Genomic DNA, 26,754 nt, shown 5'->3' on the forward strand with positions numbered 1-26,754 from the left:
AAATATTTTATAAGATATACTCATACGAAGGGAAATCATTCTGAAAACTTGAAAAGAAAGTAACTTCAAATATCGAACTAATCAATCAAACCCCAAACACAGTTTTGCAAGTATGGCTGTGTACTTTCTATTGTTGCACTGTGTAATTGGCTACACACGACCCCACACGGCCTGCTGCGATAAAGGGTGCTAATCGGGACGCTTTTGATAATAAGAAATCGAGTGCAAAGTAGATCGGGTTTCTTTGCTCACACCCAGGCCTGCTGTGATGTCCTCTATCTCTACACCTATAGCCTAACATTTTGTGATAACACCCTCGAAGAAAACACGAAAACAAACATGTGATGATGTGAGGAGAATGCGCGCACGGAAAGGTGAAGTGGGGGAACTTTTTACCCGGGGGGGGGACGCACGCCACTTCGCCGGCCGGCTGTTCGTTAGTTATGGTCTCCCAAAATTTCACGTTCAAGGTCAAGCAGGAGACCTGATGGATGGGGAAAATTGCGTCGTGCGCTTCGGAGGGCAAACCTGGCAAACTGCTTCTAACTGGATGATGGTGCGCTGTTTACTAGCTAGCTGCTACTGCTGTTTTCGTGCAGTGCTGCGCCATTGACAAAAGGGGGTGAAATGTCCGGGGGGTGGGGAGGGATGACCGTAAGGGATGGATTCCTGTTTATTTCACTCTTCTCCGAGTGCTGATGGGAATCGGGAAAACCGGCTCGAGGCGGTTCCCTGTCACGCCATATCGCATACATTAATCTGCGTCGCCGCCGGCCTAGGAGGGAAAAAGGACAGAAACAACAATGGCAACAATGTCAAATTATATGGCACCGCCTAACTAGCGATCTCCAGTGACAATTGAATTACGGGGGGCTATCGATTTGGGGAATTTGAGTTAATAACTGATGAGTTCTGGCAGCGATAGAGTTGTTTACGCCGATTGTTTGCTTCGTTAACAATGACTGATAGGGTTTTGATTGCTCTAAATATCACTTCAGTCTTCAAAATAGCCGAAAACGGAGCCAATGATCAGTATCAAAACGATATGATCAAATATTTACAGTTTCATTTCCCAGTGATGCTTTACAATCAATTTCGGAATTATATTATAATATCCTCCCTTTGATCCTTTCGATACATAAACGTTTGCATACACGATAACACCCCTTGAATTACCTGCAAGCTCGTAAACTCTTGATGCGTCTTGAAAATGTACTGCGACGTACTGGTGATCTGCAATCATTATAACCAGACTGATGGTTCACATCAACGAAAGAACAATTCTTGCCAATGAACAGCTCGAACTCCAACATGGACATTCGACCAAAAACTTTTAGGTACTTGTAATGTATTTGATTAATTCCAACAAATCGAATAGTTATTCAACTGGTCTTTCTCTTTTAGACACATAAAAAGCATTCGACAGTGTTTAGCATAAATATTGAATAAATTTTAACAAATTTTCAACACACATTATTAGAAGAATTTTAGGTTATCTGCCAAATCCTTCATTTCATGTCAATTATCAGAACTACAGCATTTCTGGGACCAATATTGTACATTTTTTTATATCTGAATCTGACTTACCTTAGGGACATAGGGATGTCAAAAATCTTTGTTTGCAGATGACATAGGCCTCTCCGCCAAAGGGCAAAACCAGTCATCTGTAGTGGATTGCAAAAAAAGTATAGATATTTTTCTTTATACTTGCTAAATTATAAGATTCCTTCTATCGCTTCTAAACTCTGTAATATTTCCATATAAGCCAAAAGCTCTTAATTTAAAGCCTTCAGGTAGACGTGTTGTCAAGATGAAAGATTTTCCAATAAATTGAACAAATCTATGACTAACAAATGAATGTAATGTTTGAAATGACACTAAATAAGCCGTCAAAAAAAGCTCGCGATCTCGAACACGCTTCTTAGGAACAGGGATTACCCTCGAGCTCACTCAAAAGACCGGTGAACCTTACACCTCTGCTTGAAAGTTATCTCTCCCTGCAAAAGCCGCAAACATCCTCTCGTCGTGTTAATTACTTTCACTTGAAAAGGCACACACGTGCGCCAAACTTAATCTCCTTAAACACTTATCAAATACTCACCTTTCCCTCCCCCCCATTTATACTTTCAGTGAAAAGAAAATGATCGACATGGACAAACCGATGCGATGCGGTGCCTTCGTGGACCCATCGCGAGTCAAGCTTCCGTACACCGGCGACGACTACATTCTCAAGGAGACGCCACCCTTCCATTGGTTGCTCCCGAAGCCCAAGGACGACACAAGTTCCCTCAAGAGTGGCACCGATGAGGACCGGCAGTCAATCAATTCGCCAACCGCCCCATCGGGACCGGTGGCATCCGACGAGAACTTGTCCTCCAACGCAAACAACCTCAACAACGTGAACAACAACAGCCAGAACAGTCAGAAGGGATCGCTTGAATCGACGGTAGTCGCGGCCCCCGTGAACTTCCGGTTGTCACAGTCACCCAAGAGCGGCGACTCGAACCTCACTGCCGGGGTGGTGGTAGCAGGAGCCACCGGTACGACGACAGGATCCAACTCCGGTTCGCCACCGCCCTCGTTGACCGGCGAGTTCCGGAGGTCGTCGCGGTGGTCCATCCGGGACACGGCAGCCGAGAACGAACGGTTGCTCAAAGAACTGGTGAGTACCTACCATTAATATTAGAACAATAGTGAAGCTGTGACACTCCTTTGAAATCCTTTTCTTCTATCATCCTTTGAAGAGATCCACCTAGATTTTAATATTGAGTCTAACGATGATCTTACAAAAAATATATATAAAAAACCTTCAGAAAGAGCTTGTTAAAAGCTCCAAAAAATTTCGTAGGCAATCTCAACCAAAAATCCCGCCAGCAATTTTCCAAAGATATTCCTATCCCAAGTAACATGAGTTGCTTAATAACAGTTTATTCATGTAAATTATGTTTAAGAGTAATTTATTTAATTTTATCCAGCAACAATTTTGGTTTAGCACAAGTTCGTTGAAGATTTCCTCGGTAAAAAATCCAAACGATTTACAAATAGATTTGAGATATTTCCTCATGTATCTCCATGGACTAGAAATCCGGAAAGATCTCACCAATACATTCTATAAATATATTGTTGGGTGTCCACCTATGGAGACTTCTATGAATATCTCAAGAAACATGCAATGTGCTTCTGAAGGGCCAGTTTTAGGTTCTGAATAGAATTGAAAAAAAATCCAGAAACTCTATGGAAACTTTGTCAGATATCCATCAGAAATTTTCGCATAGGATCCGTCAGACAAACCTTAAAGCAATAAATACTGCTAAAGTAATCCCCAAAAAATCTCTCTAAATCTCCTGTTGATACATTTGAATGGTTTCCGTAAATAGTTTGAGTGTAAAAAATGAAGAGTTTAAAATATTCCTAATCCCTTTCATAATTTGCCAGCGTCTCAAGGAATCTTGAGGATCGTCAAGAAAATGGTGAAATTTGCCTGGGTTAACCAAAATATGCTAGGAATTTCGTACTCATACTTCTTTGAACGATCTTAGTGTAAGTTTCAAGCTCACACTTGAGTTGAACAAAATAAGTTACAATTTGAAATATTTCTAATGTAAAAACTGCAACTCAACTGTAAAGCTTTCATGCAAGCGAGGTAAAAATTCAATCACATTTGTTTATCTAGCAAGAAAAACAACATTAGTTCAAAATAGCTTAAAGGGTCCGATCACGGCCGCCTAGGAGTTCGCGGACCATCGGTTGGGAAAGCCCTGGATATAGATAGAGATTAGCTGCCTCAAACCTATTGAGCCCCACTATCGTCCATTCTGCTATCTCTCCGCTTCTCCAAATTGTGCTTACGTCAATCTAACTAGATCTGTGTGCGTGATCGAGGTTCTTTTCGGGTTGGAAATTTTCTCGACTTCCCAGGGCATAGAGTATCTTCGTACCTGCCACACGATATACGCATGCAAAAATGGTCATTGGCACAGTAAGCTCTCAGTTAATAACTGTGGAAGTGCTCATAAGAACACTAATCTGAGAAGCAGGCTCTGTCCCAGTGGGGACGTAATGCCATAAAGAAGAAGAAGAAGATCTGTGTGCGCGCACGTCAACAAATTTTTATCTACGAAATTGGTTTTGCTTTGGACACCCACAGTGGTCGGTCGGTATCTCGCGAGATAACGAAAGAACAATGCCAGGCTTCATTTAACACCATACGGCTGCTGATTGATCGAACAAACCTACACCTAGGTATGTTCAAATCGACCGAGATTCGGACCGAAACCGGTTTTTGTTTATTCGGTTTAGAAAAATCCCAAACATCCAGTTCGTACTGGGAATTTAGCGCTGAATCAACGTTCGGTTTAGGATATTATGCATGCATCTTTGGTGCCGACAGTACAGTTTGTTCACTGGAGGAAGTCGGCTTTGTTGATGTTTTCGATGCCTGCGGTAAATTTGGATGTGAGTCATTGGTAGATTGTCCTATGGTAACGTTGGGTTGGTGAATAACAAAGTCGTTTTTTATCACAGTTTTGAGTGCGTCAGCTTTGCACGTTCCATTAATCACGTGACCTCAAGTCAAAACAATTGTTATGCCTTCCGAGTTCGGGGAACGGTCCCCATCTTTTATTTTGAGACAACGTCTATCTCAATATTCGGTTTTCTGGGATTATGAGAAGACCCTTTTTATATCCAGCCCTTTTGCTGTTATACCAGCATGATATTTGAACACTCCAAGGCTGATTATGACAACTTCAGATTATTCAATTTTAAACAATTTTATTTTGAAGATTGTTCACGTTATATTTTTTTAATCTTCTAAATATACTTGATTTCGTGAATGATTCAACGTTTTTTCCGTAACTTTTTTTATTTGGAGTTACATATCAACATTTTAGAATGCCTTAAGCTCTATGTTGTAATTAGGTTTGACTGTATCATTTGATCCAACCGTTGCTTCAATTGCATTTGAATTACACATTTAGATACACCGCAAAAAGGTTCTGGTTCTATGAACTGGACACTTGATCCTTTCCTTGCAAGTAATTCAGCTTTTTCATTACCTTCCATTCCACAATGGCCTGGTACCCAGTATAAATTAATTTGGGTTTTAACGGCCAATTGCTTTAGCAGTGTTATGCATTCCTATACCTGTTTTGATTGGCTTGTGAATGATTGGCTATCTGAAAATATGCAAATCCGTGCATGCCTGTAGGTATTTCCTTCTCACATAAAGATGCACATTCCTGAATGACTAAAATTTCTGTAAGGAAAACAGTGGTCCATCTTCCCACTGCTCTCATTCTTTTTTGAACCATCGTTTCAGAAAATAATCGATGCTGGTGATATATTTAGACCCTCCGATTCCCATACTTAGCGGTTTGTTTAAGGCGAAACAGATTTGAATCCAACTTCCAAAATTGCACTAAACCTTCAATGGCATCAATCTCGCGAAAGAAGCATCTAACAACAGTGCCTTTTTATTTTGGTTCTGTGCACAAGCAGAAAGTTTAAAATTACAACCTACCGCCTATTATTTCTCCAGTTTAGTGCCTTTGAAAACGCGAGTAGGGGCAAGTCGGCCGTTGTGACGGCCATTTTTGGATTCCGAGATGTTTCACCTTAAATCACTTTATATGGCATATCTAAGTTCATCCCATTTTCCATCCAGTCATTTCATTACTACCAATGGATTAATTGGAAAATCTTTCAGTATATTGAGATGCCCGAAAATATTGTCTTCTACAAATGTATCAGTTCTTTTCAGGCTTACAGCACTCTTTTCAGCTTACATCTGTAAATACTGATGTATAAAGAGCTGCCTTCAAGCCCTTAAATTGTGTACCGTGCATTTCTAAGCGTTGCAACTTTCTAAGGTTTTTTTTTTGGGGCTATATGTTGTTTTGTTATTGTCCATCAAACTAATGGACCATAAACTATTCTGGGTCCTACTATAACCGTATAGATCCAATGCCTCATTTTGTGTTTGAGTCCACATTTGTTTACCAAACAATCTTTTAATCACCCATAGAGCATTTGTGTATATTACCAGCTTTAAGTGGCACCGATGAGCCCAAGTATAGTTCAATACTGATTGCTTTCTGTCTGTGATTATATTATTCAACTTTCCACGAATCATTATTACCATATCATCTACACTGCCGTGAATTGCAAGTCAGTCCCATCTGCATTTTCGAGTTGAGCTCAGTTTTCAACATATCTTCCAATGCTTTTTCAGCTGCACTAATGAGATAAATTGTTTTGTTCAGAAAAATTAGGAAAAAACAGCAAGTCAAATTGTCCCATAATGAAAAGTAACCGCATATCAGTCCCGCTACAGATTACCGCACCGTGAAACACAAAAATTAATCGTCTTTTGATTATTTTTCTCGGAAAAATATCGTAGTGAAAAGCAAATTCTGAAAGTTTTATTAAGTTTTGATCATGCTCCAATTCTCTGGAAATTTTTGAATAATCGTATGGAAAACAAGTTTGGAAACGTCACAGCCCATTTTCTCAATGCCTACTTTTTACAGATGGGATTGACTTGCGATTCACGGCAGTACAAACCCAATAACTTCAAAACGTTTTTCTACTACAGTTAACTCTCCCTTACTCGATATTCCGTATCTCGATATCGAGTTAGAGAACCATAGTAAAAGTTGGTTTTCATGGCTAACTCGATAGTCCCTTTGATCGCAGTTGCATTGGTTTTGTGTTCTGTAACTCGATACCTCCCTAACTCGATGGTCCCTTCAATATCGAGTAAGGGAGAGATGACTGTAGTTCAATAAGAAGATCATTTCACCACAATCAACCATAACAAAGGAGACAATACACCTCTTTGAGGACATAGGCTAGCTATAAACCCTAAAAGGCGAATTGGCCACTAGCCCGGTTACTTGTGTAAAGTTTGGTATTTAGAAACAACCTTCTGTAATTTGTATACATCAGTTTTTTCTATGCTTTCACAGTAGAACCTCCAGGTTTTTCTAGGAGATTTTCTTATTTCTTGGTTGTACGTTGCAAGGGCCTTTTTGTATTGGTCCCATTGCCCATAAAAGCTGCAGAGATTTTTTCCTTTAGTTTTCTAAAGATTTATTCTATCATGGAACATCTCTATTTGAGAATTCTTCCTTGATTGCACAACTAGTATCATATGCACAAATAATTTGTCCATTTATATTTTATGCAATTTTGCATGCTTGGTCTAGTTGATCACTCATAATTGTTAGATGTTTTTTGAATTTAACTAGTCCTTTGTTGGCCGAAAGGATTTCTGTTTGGTTCAGTTACTTTCTGGTTCTTACGAAGCCCAGGTGGTTTCCAGCCTTTAAGCATTCTGGTTCATTCGAGGCCCGGAATGATTTTGGACTTTCAGAGTCTTTTAGGTCATTTGATAGCCTAGAGCTTCTCTGTCCCTTTGGACAAATAGTCTGGTCTTTTGAAGATCCAGAACTGCCTTGGACCTTTGGAGGTTAAGAGAGAAATTGGTCCTCTGGAAGCCCAGATTGATGCCCAAAAGTATTGTTTTTTACCCTTGGTGATTGTTTACATCTTGTTGTGTCTGGTTATGATCCTTCGAGGATTCTACCTTTGACGGATTCCCGTATATTCAACTTGTTTCCGCGACACTATGATCTTGTTGGTTCCCAGTGAAGTACTTCCACATAATACTAGCTATGATTATCATCAAATCCGGGATATTTGGAAAAGTTGTCAAACAATCCTTAATGAATTTCATAGATTATTCTAATCACTTCTGTAGATTCTGGGACAGGATTGAAAATGTGTTTTGATTGTGAGTCTGACTGAATTCTAAGGACAATGTTCACAGAATTCTTCACTGGAATGATTTCATTCTTGGAAAACCCTAAAAAGGATTTTCAATTAATACTAGACAAGATTCTAACATAATCCTATGCAAATTTCTGATAGAAGCCGGGATTGGTAGTCTATAGGCTATCGCTTCTACGTCAAAAGCAGAAAGTCGGTGGTTAAATCCTAGTCCCGTCCTCCCCTCCTCATATTTGTGACATTCTTCTAATAGCTATCTTTCTCTATCTCTGCGTCATCCCTGATAATGACAGCAAACATCGTCATTTTTATCTATCGCTAGAATTGAATCAATTGCCTTAATAGTTTACCACAGTAGTATCCTTACGGTAGAGGAAATACAGGAGATTCTCGGGTTTCCTAATAACAACGGCTATCTAATTAACAACAAGTACCTTAATACGGATTACGATCGGGCTCACAGGACATTGAATCGAGTATAATATACAACCATGAAGACAGTCTTCTTGTTGAAAAGAAATAGTATAGTACTTTTAATTCACTTACAGATGTTTCACTGAACAGCTCGAAGATTGACTATTTTTGGAATGGTTTGATAAATCAAAGTCAGTCTTCGGCTTATGAAGAATTGTTTATCTTATCTCTTTATCCCGATTCTGTTCAGGAAGTTCAAATACGTAAAAGAGATTCTTCAGCTAGTGTAAAGACCATAAAATTAGAATCTATTGAAAAACTTAAGCACTCTTTCTGAACTAATAAACTAGTAATAAACTAGTCTTATTTTAAAATTCACCTTAATAAAGGATTTAAAAAAATGCTGTACAAAGCTTATTTATTATTAGTCGTTTTGGCGTATTATTACTGCTACGGAGTGCGATTTCTACTACAGTCCGAGTAACGATTACGTTAAATGAAAAAATCTTCACTGGGCCACCATAGTAGACTCAAAATGACCTGGAATGGAATTATGCATTCTGTTCCGATTGTACGATGCAATGCTTTGCATGTTTCATCTTCTGCCAAGCTACGTAAGTTTATGAATAGTAGTTAAATAAATTTGAATATAATTCACTTACTTTTACCTCTAACTAGTCGACGTTCTCGCAAGCTTTCAAAAATTCGCGAGTTTCTTCTGTTCAAACGCCATTTTGATTCATTATGAAAATTGACCAAGCTCGATTCATAAGAAAAACGTATGATATTTTTCGAACAAGGCTTGCTTTGAATTTCATTAGCACATTGTATGAAATTTTATAGGGCCTCGTATCATTCTTGAATCTGATTCGTATGCTTTTCATATGCGAGTTATGGAAATCATACGTGTCGTATAAAAAGTTTATCAGCTAACTCATTAAGATGGATAAATTATAGGTGAAATTATGAAAAAAATCCATGGCTGGGATTGGAGCCGGGCACGTGGATTTTTTTCATAATTTCGTCCATAATTTATCCAATTTTATCACGCGTAATGAGTTAATTAGTTTAATAACCATGCGGATTGGAACAGCGTGTTATGAATTACATAACTTCAATTTCTTCAGTATGGGTGTACCGTGGGTACGTTGTTAGTAATGTTCAGTTTACACAGCCTTAGGTTGAAGACAGTTAAAACTAGTATTCATTGTTCTAAACAATTCTGAATTACTATGAATAAAAGCCCTGTTCCCTAGATTACCAAGAACACATTGCTATTCATTTCTGTCAACCAACCTTCATTATTTCTTTTCTCCCCTTCCCATTGCAGCACTTCCCCTTCGCCGCATCCAACTCGCCCATCGGTGACCTGGCCAAGTTCTTACGCGACTGCTCCAACCCACCGCCCCTGCAGGAGTTCAACCAGCTGTCGAACGTGATTTCCAACGTCGACGACGAAGAGGCCCCGAATGCCGACGACGGTGGCCGGATATTGGCCGGTGCCGATGAGGATGAAGACATCGACGACGTGACGCGACAGCTGGAACAGTTCGAAACCAGTTTGCCGGAGTTCGAAACGCTGGTGACGTCCCTCTGCCAGACGGTGGACAGCAATTCCAACAGCTAAAAGCCTCGGAACGGACCAGCAGAGCTTCTTCTTCGTTCCGGGTCTCGCGAGAGACGTTGTTGACCTGTTGATTCTAGTGCAGTGGGGCGGGTATATTATTGCAGTTTTTCTTAGTCGTTTAAGAGAGAACAGTCTGATTGATGATATTCATCTATAAACCATTTTTTATTTTTAACTTGATTTTTTCGTAGGCTTAGGAGATACGGTAGCTTAGCGGCTAAAATATGATAAGGACAATTATATCATTTTCAGTTTTTGGGACAGGTAAATTGTGTATTATAGTTAACCGATCGAGGGGAGTAGATAGCGTAGGGAGAGCGAGAAGAGTTACTAAATGCTGTAAATACTTTGGAGAGGGCTTTTTATTCGTTAGAAAGACGTGGGACGTGGATCATGCGAGGGAAAACGAAAGAAAGGATTTACAAAAGATAGTACACAATATTTAAGAGAAAAGAAACAAAGTTCCTTATCTTCATTGCTTTACTTCATTCTAGAATTGGCCTTTTACTCTGTTTTCATTGTCCTTAAAATATTGAGTAATTAGAACCTTTCTTAACATTTTCTCTGAGTCATAGCTGTAAATAGTAAAGCAAACCCGAGAGCATATTCGATTCACTCGTTTGTCGATTCATCGTTGACGATTCAAATTTCAGTTTCGCTGATGCTGGTTGGCAGATTTAGCATCTGATGACTTCTTTGCCAATTCGGCGTCTGTTCCAAACCGTTACTTGAAAGACTCTACAAAAGAATTAGTCGATGCTGCTCTTCGTAATCAAATGTAAGCTTAAGCCTAAAGAATCAGTTATTTGATGTTTTATAAGACGCAGAGCATATTTTAAATCTTAACTTTATTTTATAATCAAACAAGTAAAAGTAGCAAATAAGCAGGGCTTAATCGCTTTACAGCCATTGTTTTTTAAACCCTTTTCTTTAGCCGCCTAAATCTATTCTTTTCTATGTCCATCAACCAAAATTTGCACTTAGCACAGTCTCATTATCTTATAATCCTCACTCCATTCAAAGACTGAATGTAAAAGTTTCCATTTATCGATAAAATTCAGTTTCTTTCCAAACCTCTAGAAGAACGATCGAGGGAGAATTAATCAAACCATTTATACTACGATTCAGATGATCGGCAGCAAACCATCGACCGCTAGTAGAGGTCATGGCCACCGATCAAATGGAAACGATTGTTAATGCACTGTTGCTCACTGAAGATTCGAAATTTATTTGTCGCATAGCTCAACGGTAATATGACAATTTATGTCACCATACTATTCTATTCAGAAATTATCTAAAACGAAAGACCTGCAACAGAACGGCGCAGGATATAGTGCTTTATAATCATCAGTAGCGAGAGCGAGTATCGTTTAGTCGCATATTGAAACATATACATGTAGAGATCATCCAATCTAAAATCGAAAATCGCAAACATTTATCCATCAGAGTAATTTCATAGGTTTTTGTTTCCCGTACCAATCACACCCGGACAGAATTGAATAAAAGCAGATTGTTTATTGTGTAATTCAGGAATGAAATTGTCATTAAAACCCAACTCCGTAGCAAACAAGCTGATATTTCAAGACGAAAAAATAATGATACCTTTTTTCAAAAACAACACACAAAATAAACATTTTTTGGTTTATTCAAACATAAAACAAATCTCCGTCGTTTTTTTTTTATTATATGATGTTTATGAGAGAAAGAAAGTCATGCCCCTGACCAATCCCAGCAAAGTGCCGTCCCGAGTGATAAGGTTTATATAATTTGCGATTGATTTATTTTGTTGGTAAACAATTTTTCGTTATGAAAAAGATTACCACTCTGCTGGTTGATCATATCTTGGTTTTGGTTTGTGCAGCAGTAAGGCTTCTTCTACTGAGCCCAATGTACAGTTGTGTTCAGAATAACAGTAGTCAAAGCCGATTTTCATACAAAATGCTCAACTTTGTCATGCAGTAACCTTATTTCCATACGAGCAATCAGCATGATTTTTTTTGCAGAGAACTACAGATATACTCAATTTTATTATTACAAAATTTGGAAATTTTCACACTACCGTTTAAAAAGGTAAAATCGCTCAGAATAATAGTAGTTTTTCTTTTGTAAATTTTTGTTCAGCAACAATTTGGTAAAAAATTGGCTTGTTCATACATTTTTAGCTTGGGTGGAAGTGGTTCAAATGATGAAAGAAGAAAAATTCAAAAACTCAAAATATAGCAAATATTAAAATTATTAAAACTGCTATTATTATGAGCTATTTCACCTAGTGCTTAACGTTTTAACTGGTAGTGTGAAAACTTTCAAATTGTGTGATAATTAAATTGAGTATATTTGTAATTCACTGCCAAAATATCATGCCGATTGCTCATATGGAACCAAAGTTACAGCATGACAAAGTTGAGCTTTTTGTATGAAAAAATGCCTTCACTACTATTATTTTGAACACTACTGTAGGTACTCAAGCAAAAAAATAAATCTAAAAAGAATTCAATTATGTTGTATATGTAACTAACTTTGTTCTTTTTGTCATGGTGTTTTCTAAAATTTATTGTACCATCAGAGCACTAGTATCGGCTCATGCCCCTATTTCCGCTCACTAGTGTAAAAATTGATTTTTCTTGTCAAAAACCAACATTTTCCGCACGTATATATTCCAGCTTATTAAGGTGAAACATCTCAGAATGCAAAGATGGCCGGCACAATGGCCGACTTCTCCATCTACTCACGTTTTCAAAGGCACAAAACTGGAGGAATAGTTGGCAAATGTTCCTGAGCTTCTTATTTTAAGCTTTCTGCTAGTGCACAAAGCCAAAATAAAAAGTGCACTGTTATGGGATGCTTTCTTCGCGAGATTTGTGCCTTTGAAGTTTCAGTGCAATCTTAGAAGTTGATTCCAAACTGTTTCACCTTAACAACTTTCAATTCTTTATATTGAAAACACAAAACCTTGTGAGCGGTTATTGAATCACTAGGTATTTTTATGTGTTCCAATAACCGCTCATGCAAAAAATTAAACAAAATTTTATAGAGATGTCGATTTTAGTATTGCTGTTATTTTGAAAATTTTCGTTTCTGCGGTAGCCGCCAAGTTCTACCGCAGCTGTCAAAGTTCTACCGCAGGCTTGAAAATCATTGTATCATTGAACAAAACCATCTAATCAAAGTATACAAGTAGAGTCCAATGGGGCCCAGATAGCCGTAGCGGTAAACGCGCAGCTATTCAGCAAGACCAAGCTGAGGGTCGTCGGTTCGAATCCCACCTGTCGAGGATCTTTTCCGGGTTGGAAATTTTCTCGACTTCCCAGGGCATAAAGTATCTTCGTACCTGCCACACGATATACGCATGCAAAAATGGTCATTGGCATAGTAAGCTCTCAGTTAATAACTGTGGAAATGCTCATAAGAACACTAAGCTGAGAAGCAGGCTCTGTCCCAGTAGGGAAGTAACGCCAGAAAAGAAGAAGAAGAAGTAGAGTCCAAAGTTTTGAAAAACAGCAGAAAACAACAATTATTAGCGTGGTTTCCAAGGTATCATCGCAGCCGATCGATGATGCTTTGTGAAAATCAGTAATGTGACAGTTGCGGTAGCTTTCACTTCAACTGTAGAATGGAAAACTATCTCTGAAATTGCAATATACAGCCTTCTTTATTGCAGTAGTAGCTATGGTTTGACCCAGTAGCTACAGTCAAAAACACAACATCCCCTTCGTCATCGGTTGTGACGCCAATGCTCATCACCTTGTATGGGGAAGTACAAACTCAAATATCAGAGGTGAGCATCTTTTGCAGTTTCTTTCCTCCAAAAATATTGACATATGCAATGTCGGTGATAAGCCTACATTTGAAAACATTTTACGACAAGAAGTCCTTGATCTGACTTTATGCAGTCAATCCATCTCGGATAAAATAAAAAACTGGCATGTTTCTAATGAAATATCTATGTCAGACCATAAACATATAGTCTTCGAGTGGGAAGGGGGTCTAATGATTCAAAAGTCGTTTAAAGATCCCAAGAAAACTGATTGGGAAACCTACTCAGCTATTCTCCGTTCTGAAGACTATATAATAGAGCCGAATATTCAGACTATTATACAGTTAGAAGCAGCTTCGGATTCTATTAAAAACAAAATTCTAAATGCTTATCAAGAGAGCTGTCCGATCAAAACAGTAAGTTCGAACAGAGATGTTCCATGGTGGAATTTCAACCTTGATAAACTCAGAAAAACTGCTCGGAAGGAATTCAACCGAGCCAAACGCACTTCTGATTGGAGTCTATACCGAAAGGCTCTGACAGAGTATAACAAAGAAATGAGACGAGCAAAACGGAAATCATGGGTTCTCATGTGTGAAAGCATTGAGAAAACTCCCGTAGCTGCTCGACTTCATAAAACTCTTTCGAAGGATCACTCCAATGGTTTGGGAAGTCTTCAAAGGACTGACGGTTCACTCACTGTGGAACCTCGTGAAACACTGAGTGAAATGCTAAGAGTTCACTTTCCTGATTCAATCCCACAAACGAGTCTAAATGCTGAAGGTGCCAGACTTGACGTCTCAGTTCCACACGGGTTCCTATCAGGGGACTCAGGAGCAAAAAGGGACGCAATAAAGGTTGCCAAAGAAGCTTTTACTCGCGATAGGGTTGTTAGGGCAGTGAGATCTTTCGAGCCATTCAAATCTGCTGGCATGGATGGAATCTTCCCAGCGCTTATCCAAAAAGAGGAAGAGACACTGATTCCACACATGGTAGAGATTTTTAAGGCAAGTTTAGTTCTGGGACACATTCCAAATGATTGGCGTCAAGTTCGAGTTGTCTTTATTCCAAAATCAGGAAAAAAGGACAAAACCAACCCTAAAGCATTCCGACCGATAAGCCTATCCTCGGTAATGCTTAAAATCATGGAGAAGGTATTATGCGAGTATATAGATTCTAAATTTATGAAAACTATGCCTCTTTCTAAATCCCAATTTGCTTATCAAAGCGGAAAATCAACGGTCTCAGCACTGCACACGCTAGTGAACAAGATCGAGAAAACCTTTAATGCAAAAGAAATCGCTCTTATAGCATTTCTTGATATTGAGGGCGCGTTCGATAACGCTTCTTATTCGTCTATAGGTTCGGCAATGTTGAGGAGAAACTTCGACCCATGCATTGCAACCTGGGTACATGCTATGCTAGCAAATCGACAGATCTCATCTGAGCTGAGTGATTCGCGCATTACTGTAATGGCTACAAGGGGATGCCCTCAAGGGGGAGTACTCTCTCCCTTATTGTGGTCATTAGTAGTGGACGAACTGCTAGATAGCTTAGAAAGAAGGGGTTTTGAAGTTGTTGGATACGCAGATGACGTAGTCATTATTGTACGAGGCAAATTTGACAGCGTTATTTCATCAAGGATGCAAATTGCTCTCAATCACACACTCTCCTGGTGTCAAAAAGAGAAACTAGGAATAAACCCTTCAAAAACAACAATTGTACCGTTCACAAAAAGACGAAAGGTACAACTCCACCCTCTTTTCTTGAACCAAATACAATTAGTTTACTCAAATGAGGTCAAGTATCTTGGCATCACACTTGACGCAAAACTAAATTGGAACACCCATCTTCAAACAATCACAAATAAAGGTCTCAATTCACTCTGGGTTTGCTCAAAGACCTGTGGTAAAACATGGGGTCTAAAACCCAGTATGATCATGTGGATCTATAAAACAATCGTTCGGCCTAGAATATCCTATGCGTCCCTTGTTTGGTGGCCTAAGACAAAGGAAGCTACGGCTAGAGCTAAGCTGAACAAAATTCAACGTACTGCCTGTATTGCCATAACCGGTGCAGTTCGTAGTACCCCCTCGTTTGCCCTAGATGCTATACTCAATCTGCCCCGGCTGGATCAATTCATAAAGCTGGATGCTGAGAAAAGTGCTCTTCGGCTAAAACGATCAACAGTCTTACTGTCAGGGGACTTAACAGGTCACCTCAGTATATTAAACGAATTTTCGATAAATCCTATTGTTGAAAAATGTAGTGACTGGATGGAAAAAGTGGTAAACTATGACTCGCCATTCACGGTGGTCTTTCCTTCTCGTGAGGAATGGGAAGGAGGTGGACCCACCATTTCACCGGGATCTATTAAATTCTACACAGATGGTTCAAAAATGAATAATTTGACAGGGTCTGGAGTATACGGACCGAAAACCAAAATCTCTGTCTCTCTTGGACAGTGGCCTACAGTATTTCAAGCAGAAGTCTATGCAATCAAGGAATGTGCGCAGCTGTGTCTGAAAAGAAATTACAGACATGCCACCATCTGTATTTTCTCTGATAGTCAAGCAGCGCTTCAATCTTTGAAGGCTTTCACTTGTAACTCAAAACTTGTGTGGGAATGCATTCTTGCACTGAAATCCCTAGCTGAACGCAATCGAGTTAAACTATATTGGATCCCAGGACATACGGGTCTAGAGGGTAACGAAATTGCCGATCAGCTAGCAAGGAATGGATCAACCAATATGTTCATTGGTCCAGAGCCATTCCTTGGCATTTCAAACTCTGCACTAAACACGGAATTGAACAACTGGTTGTTCGGTCAAATTCAATCAAATTGGAATACAGTTTCCAATGCGAATCAGTCCAAAAGGTTCGTAACAATAAACACGACACAAACACAAAAACTTATAGGTCTCAACAAAAGGGATCTCAGAACATACATCGGTCTAATAACTGGTCACTGCCCAAGCAGATACCACTTATACAAGATCGGTGTCGTCCAAAACACAAATTGCCGTTTCTGTGACGAGACGGACGAAACCTCACAACACCTTCTCTGCTCTTGCAGTGCACACATCCATCGTAGGTTCAAAATATTTGGCAAGCACTACTTACAGCCAGCTGATATTTGGAACGCATCCCCCAGGGAGGTGGTTAGCTTTATTAGGCTGATCACGCCAGATTGGGGGAACTACAACACTGCAACCTAGGACTTCTGCCCATCAATGGCAGATGGTTCAAAGTTCAGTCAAATGCGCAAAGTATTCCGGAGGCACATTTGCTACTGGAAAACATTGTGTACATAGAGTAATAGGGTATATCACAATAGTCCTAAAAAATGGACGCAGTGATCCCACACCCGACAGAAGAAGAAGAATGGTTTGACCCTGGGAGGGAGGCACAGATACTACACACGAAATATAGAACAAAGTTTGTTTGAACTGCAAGATAACTCCAGCTTGCCAACAACAATCAAGGCAGGCTTGGGGAAAATCGCTAGTTATCTTTTGTTGTGTACTTTCGATCTTTCCTGACAAACATGGAAAAAGAACCACAGTTTTCTATGCACTAAATATTCATTTTCATTGGAAAAAAGTAAAACGAAGCGTTTTTCAAAGCTTTATATTCAATCAGATTGAAAGGTGCTCACGTGACATTACTTGTATTATGTGTGTTCATGCACAACCAGAATAGAACAGCCCCACTGTACATTATTGGTAGCAGATCATTGATGATTATCAGCATACATGCAGTAGCTTAGAGTTCGCGCCATAATCAGTGTATATGTGTATGCTTCAATGTAAATGCTTTGTATTCCATGCCCTTTTTGTTACATGTTTGTTCGACCAAATTAATTGTCTTTAAGAAGTATAAAACCGCCATAGTAACAAGATCAGCTTATAGTCCTTGAGATCTCGTTCTACAAGTGACTCACAGTTAGATCGCGCGCGCAGTTAGCATAAGTCGTTATAATAAATCGCCGTTAGTCAAAGTTAAGTTACAGTTTGTGCCAATACAGTTTGAACCTCAATATATCAGTCGAGTTTGTGTTGAAGAAACCATATTTTAGTCGGTGCAATAAATCACAGTTAAGCCACGAATTCTCGATTCTGTTTTGCCATGAAAAAGTACCACTCGGTAGTGATCCAAACCAACAGACGCTCTTATGTGCGCAAACATAAAATGGTCCTTCGAACCGGATCGGATCATCGTCGCGAGTGCCGTACTTGTTGTCCGTCGGGAATTCGTTCAGCAGTCCGTGTTTGTTTGTGTTTCGTAATCTCCAAACCGTCAATCAAGTGTGGGCGAAAACAGAAAATATCGCCCGAAGAGTAACACGCTTATCCAAAACCCGCAAGAATGTGTTACTAACTGTGCCAGAAATTATGCCGACAAATTTGAGCAACATTCCAGTATCGACAGCATTAGTTAGTTGCCATTGTCCAGATAGTTTCAAAAATTGCCATTTTGTTGTCCGTGATTTGCGCCATCTTTTTCGGTACTATGTTTGTCGCGAAAAATGCACTCGACCCAAAAATGTTGGTGCACCATAAAAGGTTCTCGGATGGGTAAATTCTGTGCGGTCATGAAACACGACCACCTACGCATGAACAAACTATGAACCATGAAACGGGCGAAAATGAAAAAGTGTCAAAAGCAGCTCTTGATCAGTGCTACTGTCATCGCGGGTGCCAATGTGGAAAAAGCAAAAAACATACGGCAACATTAAACAATCGTTTTCTGAATTCGATTTTGTTTTACAATTTTCTACTGTGAAAAAGTTTTTGCAATGGCCAAACAACAGTACGGATTTCCAAGCAGTTCTCTCCGAAAACACGATTGTTCTGCAGTGTCGTTTTTGGAAGATGTGGTGGCCCAGATTGATGTTCGATCTCAGCTATCGGAAGAGGAAAGTGAATTCCTTCGGACCGCGCTTTCGCTCCTTGTTCAATGGAGAAATCGAATATTGGCGGAGTGCAAGGTTTTGAAAATGAGTGCTACCCAACAACTGAGGTCGACGAAACAAATCGACAAGACCATTCAAGCTGTGCTGTACAAATCACACGGAAAATCGATTCCTAGCACTGCACAGTCTGATCCAGAAGATGAGTCAACAGGAGAAGCAGAGGACATTGAAGAGGATGGCGTTCCAACGATGTTCAGTGGCACAAGGTTGGCAAAGGTGAAAGTTATCCGGGCATCTTCCGTGGCACAGGGAAAATCGCTTTCGTCACCAATTCAAGCCGTATGCCATTACTGCCGAGGAAAACATTTCCTGATCAATTGCGAATCATTCAGAAACACACTTTCCAGTCAGCGACTCGAGTTCGTTAAGGAGAAGAACCTGTGCATCAACTGCTACGATGCTTCCCACCGGGTTGGTAATTGCCCCCACGATCCCCGATGTGTTCGTTGCTCTCAGAAGCATCATACGAAGCTCCATGCCGGGTTGGTACGTCTACACGAAGTTGGCCAGAAGGACACACAAGCGAAGTGAGAGGACAACGCGATTATGCAGCAGTTTTTATTCAAGTTAGAATGCACAGAAGAGTGCAATTTTTGTTGATTGAGCACTGAAAAGTGCATTTATGATGAGTGGACTACAGTGATTACTATGAATTCGTTAAATAAACAATTTTTCGTTTTTTTTGTTGATTTATGTCGATGAACTTTCAAACTTCCCATTCCGCCATGATAAACATTTGTGCATCCTAATTCGCCTTTGCAATACCGCCGTATTGAGGCCATCATTGGAAATAACCGCAAGGTTCTCAGCATATCCATCACACTCCTTCATGTGGAGTCAGCGGAGGCCAGGCAGGCCTCCGCTTCAGGCAAGTTTAATTTTGATTCATTTTACCATGGTAAAAAGCACCCTCTCATCTGTTTCAGAGTGGTTTATAGCGTTTGCTGCATAGGTGCAAGCCTTATACAGTTGGGAGCCCATCAAATGGCCGTTCGTTACTCGGTGGCGTTTTAGTAGAAATAGCCTCTATATGTTTTGGAACGATTTATCCATCATTAAATCAATGAGATCACATATCAATGGAGTTCAGTAAGATGGTTTAGCTGCTTTCTACAGTGTTGGTCACGCAAGGCCCAACACTTCCGAGCCAACGGTGAAAGTCCGTTGGTGCCTCATGAGCACTTTGCCATCAGTCCAGTGAAACGTGTCACTGGGGCATGAGGATTAGTTGTAGAAAGCAACTTACTACGTTCAGCAGTTTTCGACGATGTTGGCCGTTCAGGGTCCAGCATAATTCGAGCCAACGGTTAAAGGTCCGTTGGTGCCTCATGTGCGTCCGCCAGCAGTTCAGCGATTGCCATCACTGAAGCATGAGGATGGTTCGATGCGATATTTTTCATCCAGATCCACTCAGTCCGAGTGGATGCAGCACTTTACTTACTTGTTATTGTGCTGCACAAGCTTGCTATCGAAGCAAGCACCCCAATGCTTGTGCGCTCGCAAGATTGGGTTTGTGGGGACCGTTTCGCAGCCGCGAAGCATGCCTTCGACTCAACTAGTGCCTCAACCGGAGGTCGACAACTAGTTTGAGAATTCCAAGGAGCGCAACCGAAGATATCGTCATCAGCCAGTGGGGACAACAGTACCCTTCGTCGAAGACATCAGCATCAGTATGTTCTGTATACGTCGAATCAGTCGGCGTAGTAACAGATCACCAGTTAGTCAACAGATCATCAACGCCAACCGGCGTCCAACGGAGGCCAGAGGGCCTCCAACCAGGCAAGTCGTTTTTTGTTTCTTTAATTCAGTTAAAAAAGCCGTCTCTCATCTCATTGATAGGAATCATCGTCGAACACGACCAAAGGTTGGTCGCAAGAAAATCAGCACCGAGTATTTTTGGCAACGCCATCAGAGCACAAGTTCAGTCAATTGAAACAATCATCCGCACAGCATGAAAACGGATCAGTACAATTCGAAGGCATCTTCGGTCAGACGAAACCAGCGGAAGACAACCCGTTACAGTACGAAGACGTAATTTGAACATCATAAATAGGATTCGATCAGCAGTTCGAAGAACTCAGCAGTCACTCAAGCAATGGATAGTACTCAACAACCGTTTCCGAAGACAAATCCAGTAAATCTATCGACAAGCATTGTTAAGGCATGGCGGTTCCAGCAAAACGCGCCGTCACGTCCTCCCGGAGCTCCAGCTCCGGGACACAGTTAAGTATCACTGTTCCAACTTACAATCAGCCGTTTTCCAATGTTTGATGCCCCTCGATACTTCCAGTCAAGCACCAATTCGAGGACGTTGACAAGCCTGGAACAGTTCGCCAATCAACGAAGTCAACGTAGCAGTGATTGAATGCAGCAGCCATCCACGGAAAAGGTTTTCCAAGTATGAGCTCTCGAGGACAGACCACATGTACATCGCAACATGTCGCAGTCGATTCTACCCCATTACCCCGAATCCCATTACCCCGAATGCCATTAACCCGAATGCCATTACCCCGAATTCCAAAACCCCGAACGATCCATCACCCCGAATGACATTACCCCGAATTACAATATGATGGGGAAATGTCATCAATATCATCATGTCAAGATAATTGTAGATTCGGGGAAATAGCATTCGGGGTGATGGAATTCGGGGTAATGGTACATTCGGGGTAATGGAATTCGGGGTGATGGCATTCGGGGAAATGTCATTCGGGGTAATGGGGTAGAATCGTCGCAGTCGCAGTCGCAGTGTGAACAGGAATTCTCCTACGATCAGCAGTTAAGTGAATCAATTATTCAATCAGAATGTAAAGAGAAGAAAATCACCAGCATGCAGAACCATACGTCAGAAGATGACAGCAGGGTTGCGATGGATCTTCTTCGTGAACAATGATCGACGCATCTTCGCGATCCAACATTCGCCAAAATTCATTTTTCATTTTTGCGTCACGAAGAGCATCGCAAAAAGCGAACGGATGCAACGTCGAAGAAGCAAAATGAACACACCGATAAGTGGTTCGCGAAGCCTCTCCCCTCGTAGGATTCATTTATCCACGTGCTGTTCATTCTCGTGATTCATTGCAAGGTTGCTTCTTCTCGTAAAGTCAAGCAAACACTCCACGCTAAGCCAGCTCCACGCAGCGCATGTGTTAAAACTACACAGAATGAGGCAACCAATGCAGAACTGGCTGACTGAGTGAAAATTCTGAGTAGGTCGCACTAATTCTGTGAGTTGCCGACGTTTTCGCCTTCGGCTGTCCGAGATCGATGGAAAGGGAACTGTCAATGATATCCCGCGTGGCAGCAAACAGTTGGCCGTTGGTAAGATGGGGAGTTTTCTGAGATGTTTTCAAGCGAAAAGCCGGAAGGTGGTCGCAAATGCGAAAGTTTTTTCCCCATTTGCTTCCGCTTCGGCTATTGAAAATAAAAAAATCTCTGAAAATCTTAAAAATTGGAATGTTTTTTTTTAATGTTTTCAGAAGCAAAACAAAAATGGAAACGAATTCCGCATTCCAAGCGTTCCTCCTCTGTGCGCAATTCACTCATTCAGTTTTGTTCACCACCGTTTGCACAAAACTGTGTACAGCCCCTTTGCACAGAATCTGTGCTGCACGAAAAGAGGCCAATTTTGTGCGCTCGGCACTCATTTTTGAGCGGAGCAAGTTTAGCGTGATTGTTACAAGCCCACATGAAGATGATCGAAATGAATATTTTTCTGTTCTTCGCGAAGAGCAGGCGGCGTGGATCGTACCGTTCACATTACCAAGCGATGGAAAATCACCCGATGATAGCGTCGGGAGAAACAGCGATCCGAAAATGAAACACGAACGAATGAAGCGCCCGAACGGTTGTTTGTGTTTATTCGCAGATTCTGTTTTGATGCCTACGAAAATTCATCGTGCCTCGCGTTTCCGATCGTTGTTCAGCAACATTGGATGACAGAGTCCAGCTGTTAACGAATTGCTTATTTCGATAAGTTTTACAAATGAGATATGGTAGATAGCGTAGGTCGTTGACAAAGTGAGCGCGATTTAGTTAGATAGCAAGTACAGCAAAGGATTTTAGTCAGTATCACACAGTTAGTTAAAACATTTCATTGAAAGGCTTCAGTTTGTAGACTTCCGTCTTTCAAGGGGGGCGGTATGTTCATGCACAACCAGAATAGAACAGCCCCACTGTACATTATTGGTAGCAGATCATTGATGATTATCAGCATACATGCAGTAGCTTAGAGTTCGCGCCATAATCAGTGTATATGTGTATGCTTCAATGTAAATGCTTTGTATTCCATGCCCTTTTTGTTACATGTTTGTTCGACCAAATTAATTGTCTTTAAGAAGTATAAAACCGCCATAGTAACAAGATCAGCTTATAGTCCTTGAGATCTCGTTCTACAAGTGACTCACAGTTAGATCGCGCGCGCAGTTAGCATAAGTCGTTATAATAAATCGCCGTTAGTCAAAGTTAAGTTACAGTTTGTGCCAATACAGTTTGAACCTCAATATATCAGTCGAGTTTGTGTTGAAGAAACCATATTTTAGTCGGTGCAATAAATCACAGTTAAGCCACGAATTCTCGATTCTGTTTTGCCATGAAAAAGTACCACTCGGTAGTGATCCAAACCAACAGACGCTCTTATGTGCGCAAACAATGTGCATGAATTGATTTTCATTCGATTTTAGTCACTTTTGATGAAGTGCGAAAATGTGTTTTAATCAGTTACGCGCTTTTTCCATGGTAGTCCAATGTTTGAGATCTGGGCTCACAGTGACAGTTCGTGACAGCGGAATCCCGGCTGACTATGACGTACAGAAATTTTGTATTGGTTTCTCCCTCCCAGGTTTGACCATAAAAACATATCAGGATAAATAACGCAATTCGAAAATATGCATTTTTTAGTAAGTTCGTCACGAAATCTGTTTACCGCGAGCGGAAATAGGAACACTTAGATGTAGTAACAAATGCAATTAACGATCAACGCTCCGTCATCGTAATCATCGTCATCATCGAAACTTCAAAAGCAGTTTTTCTGTTCAAAACTAAAAATTATTCGATGAAAATGTGTTCACTGTGTTTCGGTTGGAAAATAGAATACAGTGAACACATTTTCCTGTAAATTATCTTGTTTTTGAACGAAAAAACTTCTTTTGAAAATTCCAAAATCAATGACGGATCCTGCCCCCTTAAATAAGTTTTTATGACAGTTTTTTCAGCTGAATCTGCATTGCTCTTTCGCATTATCCTTCTTGAAATTACGTTCGGACTGGGACAGAGCCTCCTTCTCATCTTAGTGTTCTTATGAGCACTTCCACAGTTATTAACTGAGAGCTTTCTTTGTCACAGTTTGCCATTTTCTCATTCGTATATCGCGTGGCATGTTGCAAGTACGATGATACTCTTTGCCCAGGGAAGTCAAGGAAATTTCCACTACGAAAAAATCCTGGACCGACCCGGAATCGAATCCTGACACCTTCAGCATGGCTTTGCTGTAAGGCCCCAATTTCAGAAAACTGGTTCACTTTATATCTTGAAGTTTTTTTCTAAATCATATGTAAAATGGTAGTGAAAGACAGTTCCAAATTTTTATCACTTAGCATGGATTTACACATTATGGTAACATGAAAGTTTTAACACATACCTAAAAGAGATCCCCGATGCATACTTCGTCATGAAAAGTTATATAATTTCGTTCACACAATGATGGAGACGAACCAGCCACAAGCTGAAAGTCTCGATAATAAAGATAATAATAATAATTTCGTTCACTTGGTTAAAATCTACGATTTTCTCCTCAACTCACCGCGTACTGGACTCATGTTTCAAGCATGGCGGTTCATTAAAGAACTAATTGCGGCGCTTAAGGATTGACAGAAAAAAAAAATCAAAAAATCAAATATTTTTGTCAAATTTTATTTCAAAATTATAAATTAGAATCTTATAAATAAAATTCAAGAGGATGTGCTATGGTATGAGTTTTTGATTTTTCAAATTCGTAATACACTGTAATCTACATCTGTAATTTAAAGCCCTACACCTTCCCGCATGAACTGGTGTAGATACAGGGGTATAACCGGTCTACTGTGGGAGCCAGTTGCATCATTAATTCCTCCTTCCCCTCATAGGTTTGCATTCGGACGTGGCAGGCGCCATTGTTGCCTAAAAGCAGAAGATCACCAACACTTATACACTGAGGGTGTCTGTTAGTCCCAAGCAGTCATTTGGTTGGTTCCTTGTGTAAGTGCAGCTGATCTGGCGATACTGGAGTAGCAACCACGGGCGGCCAATCCAGGTCAAGCTCTACATTGCAATCTCAATTTACGAACTAGATCGAGGGTTCGTAAATTGAATCAGTTCGTAAAACAAAGTTTTGTCTTTAGGAGTCTGCTTTCGGGTGCTGTTAGTTCAATCGAAGATGGCGTCGAAATAGAGTTACATATATCTCAGGAGCACATACATGTACTGACGAGCCTCCAACCAAACCGTCTCTCAGCCAGGGTTGTTATTCAGCCATTCCATGAAAAACCGATCTAGTGGGTCTCCGAATTCCGTGCAAATTTGCTATTTTGTTCCTTATCCGAAATAAGGATACACGTATTTTTGGATATTTTGATTAGGGTGACCATTTCCAAAATAGGGTGACCAGAAAAATCGCGATTTTGCAAAATTTTTATTTTTAAAAAAATAATTTTAACTTTTGAACCGTTTGACCGATTTTCAATCTTTTTGGATGAAATGAAGGCTAAAGATTTTGACTTTTCGGGAAAAATATAAAATTTCACAAAAATTGTGTTAAAAAAAAAAAAACTCAATAGTTTCCGTTTTTTCGTGTTTTGAAGGCCTCGGGGCCAAAGGGGCTATTGCTGCTCTCATTGTTTCTTAAAAGTTCAGAAAATTTTACGTAAACTGTAAAATTTTCAGCGATGTATGTTTTTTAGTTTTTGAGTTATATTTTTTTAAAAATAAAAAATCAGTCATTTTTCATCGGCACACACTGCAGATCTCAGCGCATTAGAATTGTAATGTTTAAAAAAATCATAACTTTTGAACAGCTCAACCGATTTCCAATCTTTTTTATGGAATGAAAGCTTAAGGTCTCAACTTTTCCGACAAAATAGAAAAAAATAGAAAACTTTGAAAAAAAAAAATTGAAAATATATGAAAATTTCTAAAAAACACGTTTAAACATATTTTTATCAGATTTTTCAATTTTGTCTGAATAGTTGAAATTTTTAGCTTTCATTCCATACAAAAAGATTGGAAATCGGTTAAGCTGTTCAAAAGTAATAATATTTTTTAAACATTACAAATCTAATGCGCTGAGACCTACAGTGTGTGCCGATAAAAAATGACTGATTTTTTATTTTCAAAAAATATATCTCAAAAACTAAAAAACATACATCGCTGAAAATTTGACAGTATACGTAAAATTTTCTGAACTTTGAATATGAGAACAGCGATAGCCCCTTTGGTCCCAAGGCCTTCAAAACACGAAAAAACGGAAACTATTGAGTTTTTTCATGTAAAAAACACAATTTTTGAAAAGTCAAAATCTTTAGCCTTCATTTCGGCCAAAAAGATTGAAAATCGGTCGAACGGTCCAAAATTTATAATTTTTTTTTTAAATAAAAATTTTGCAAAATCGCGATTTTTTTGGTCATTCTATTTCGGAAATGGTCACCCTAATCAAAAAATCCAAAAATACGTGTATCCTTATTTCGGATAACGAACAAAATTGCAAATTTTCACGGAATTCGGAGACCCATCAGATCGGTTTTTCATGGAATGGCTGTATTACACGGCGTGTCTGGTAGAACAATATTATCAGAAAAAATAGGCATCGCTAAATCCTTCACCATTCGAAAATATAGGTTATTGGCTTTCATTTGACGTATTCCTCAAAAAGTCTACCGAGGGATCCCGAACATTTTTTTTTATTTTAAATTTTTGTTCCTTGAAGTACATTCTTTTCAAATATATTCATGATAAAAGTCAGTTTTTTTTCACGATGGTAGCCCAAGTTTCTAATGAAAGTTGATATAACAAAGATATATAATATTATATGTTGTAATGGACATTACCGTCTTATGTGATCTCGTGGATTTGATATGCCATTGGACACTTATAAGTACAGTGAAGGACACACTCAGTTGAGTTCAACTAATTTTCATTCTTTTACCGAGATCCACACAGATG

At 39.8% G+C, this 26,754-nt stretch overlaps 1 protein-coding gene across 3 annotated transcripts in view; it reads left to right on the top strand.

Annotated features, from left to right (window-relative positions):
- LOC5579871 (autophagy-related protein 13 homolog) overlaps positions 1–11,494 on the top strand; it is a 128,052-nt gene extending 116,558 nt beyond the window's left edge. For 2 of the 3 annotated variants that reach the window (XM_001664283.2, XM_021839846.1), the window contains exons 4-5: positions 2,131–2,662; positions 9,536–11,358. In XM_001664283.2, coding sequence (XP_001664333.1) covers positions 2,131–2,662; positions 9,536–9,832 — 829 coding nt within the window. In that variant the 3' untranslated portion in view covers positions 9,833–11,358. Of the gene's footprint in view, positions 1–2,130; positions 2,663–9,535 lie in introns of all 3 variants that reach the window. The other variant, XM_021839845.1, reaches the window with a different exon arrangement.
- Positions 11,495–26,754: the final 15,260 nt, after the last annotated feature.

The sequence above is a fragment of the Aedes aegypti genome, chromosome 2 (genome assembly GCF_002204515.2).
Source record: "Aedes aegypti strain LVP_AGWG chromosome 2, AaegL5.0 Primary Assembly, whole genome shotgun sequence".
In the NCBI taxonomy this organism is placed as follows: Eukaryota; Metazoa; Arthropoda; class Insecta; order Diptera; family Culicidae; genus Aedes; species Aedes aegypti.